General features: G+C 31.4%; 1 protein-coding gene across 1 annotated transcript in view; it reads left to right on the plus strand.

Moving 5' to 3' along the window:
- Window positions 1–2,500, plus strand: part of LOC125046767 (trypsin-1-like) — a 25,278-nt gene that overhangs the window by 6,310 nt on the left and 16,468 nt on the right. Inside the window, exon 5 of the mRNA XM_047644700.1 lies at window positions 1,119–1,207. Coding sequence (XP_047500656.1) covers window positions 1,119–1,207 — 89 coding nt within the window. The remainder of the gene's footprint in view (window positions 1–1,118; window positions 1,208–2,500) is intronic.

Genomic DNA, 2,500 nt, shown 5'->3' on the forward strand with positions numbered 1-2,500 from the left:
AACAATAATCATAATGGTTAATGGTTAATGATCGTGGTGATTATAGTAATAATCATAATGGTATAGTGGTAATAGTGCTAATAATGATAAGAGTAATAGGAATATCCAGAGTAATGATAATGATAATAATGATAATGATAATAAGGATAATGATAATAATGAGAATAACAATGATAATAATAATAATGATAATGATAACAACAATAATAATGATAACAATAATAATGATAACAACCATAACAATAGCAACATCAATACAATAATGCCAATAATAATGATTATGATAATAATAATGATAATAATAATGATGATAATAATAATGATAATAATGATTATAATACTACTACTACTACTACTAATAATAATAATGATAATAATGGTAATGATAACAGCAATCGTGATGATAATAATGATATAGATAATAAAAGTTACAATCATAATAATAATGATAGTAATGATAATAAGGATAATAAGAATGATAATCACGATAATAGTAAGAAAAAAATATAACGGTAATGATAACAATGGTAATAGTATTAGTAATAATAATAATGATAATGATAAAATAATAATTGTATTAAATCGTACCGTTTGGCCGAGAGAAATCCTGGGATTTAGGGGGCTTTACACACGTCTCTGTAAACAACAAACACACTAGTGATAATCAACAACAATAACATAATAATAATAATAATAATAATAATGATAATGATGATAATCGTAATGATAATATTAGTAATAAAAAATATAACATTAGTAATAATAATAATGATAATACTGATGATAATAATGATAACGAAAATAATAATGATAATGGTGACAATAAGGATATTGATAATGGTGATGATAATGATAATGATAATAATGATAACAATAATAATAATGACAATAACATATAATGATAACAATAACAGCAGTAATAATTATAATGATAACACCGAGCACAAGGCACAGAGAACTTCCTACATGAACATGATATACAAACCAGAATAACAAACCGTACATGAAAAAGCAAACCCACACAGTACATGACTATTCTACACAGGCAGAACCCTCCATATAAAGTCTTATTAACCGGAACTGAAAGCTATGGCAGTATAGATTTCTATGAATTTCAGGTAGCGCTCCTGTACAAGAAAAAATCTTTCTGTGGCGCTTCTATCATCAGTGACAGAGTAGTTCTCACAGCTGCTCACTGCACGGATGGGTAAGTGTTTTTGGATGGGATTATATGATATGGACACTTAGGGAAATGTATGTACATAAAGGACCATATGCTAGAACGAGACACTTGCGCTCCCATGTTAAGTATATCTGTACGCAGAGGTGAAGGGCATGTTAATTCGCACTGTGTATGGATGGATGGATTTTGCGTCAAGAAACTCCAACTCTCTCTCTCTCTCTCTCTCTCTTTCTCTCTCTCCCTCCTTCCTCTCGCTCTCTTGTTATAGAGTGAGTAAGTGAGAGAGAGAGAGAGAGAGAGAGAGAGAGAGAGAGAGAGAGAGAGAGAGAGAAAGAAAGAAAGAAAGAGAGAGCGAGCGATCGTGTAACAGAGATGATCCATGTCCATTGCAACAAATGCAGAAAAGGTATGAATGAGAATTAATATTTTCACAGTGCAAAAGATGCATGTCATCGGTTTTGGTTACATCATGTTTTTCTGACGAAGATACAATCGAAACGGGTCAGATACATCTCTTGCACTGTGAAAATATTTATTCTCATTCATAACATTTCCTCAACGGCTAGAGAGACAGAGAGAGAATGAGAGAACGAGCAATTGAAAGAGTTATGTAAAAAGATAAATAAAATAGAAGAAGACTATATGCAAACATAAACCAAAAACAACAAAAATACGTATATGTAAAAAAAAAAAAAAAAAAAAAAAAAAAAAAAAAAAAAAAAAAAAAAACGAGCACCATCACAGTCACAGAAAAGAAAATACAAAAAATAGAAAAAACCTATATGCAGACACAAACCAAACAACAACAACAACAAAAATATGCAAATGTAAAAAAAAAAGAATAAAATCATGAGTCGCATTACCCCACGTACCAAAAGCAGGCATCCCTGCCCCTGCTCGATCTGGTAATGCACTCACAGTGGCAATTCAAACATGTAAAAGCAGGAAGTCAAAGATCAAAGGATACATTACGACTGTGTTATGAGCCTCTATCTGCCATGGGCCTAAAAATGTACTCTGGAAAGCTGCGAATTCTGAATTTTTGTTGATTTTTTTTTGTGGTGTTGGGACGTTGCAGTGATGACATGCGGATTTTTGCTCTCCTTTGGTCTTTTTGTTCATTCTAAACTGATTGCAATTGGAGGCAGCTTTTTGAAATGGTAATTCAGAGATGATTTTATTAATATACGTATTTCCATAATGTCATGCTTTATATATGTGTCTATTTCATATGCTGGAGAAATATAAAAAATTATTTTACTGGACAGCTCGCATCTCACATGTCACTCATAGACTGTCAGTTGCCCATCAGCTGTA

This window comes from Penaeus chinensis, chromosome 39, assembly GCF_019202785.1.
Source record: "Penaeus chinensis breed Huanghai No. 1 chromosome 39, ASM1920278v2, whole genome shotgun sequence".
NCBI classification, from domain to species: Eukaryota; Metazoa; Arthropoda; class Malacostraca; order Decapoda; family Penaeidae; genus Penaeus; species Penaeus chinensis.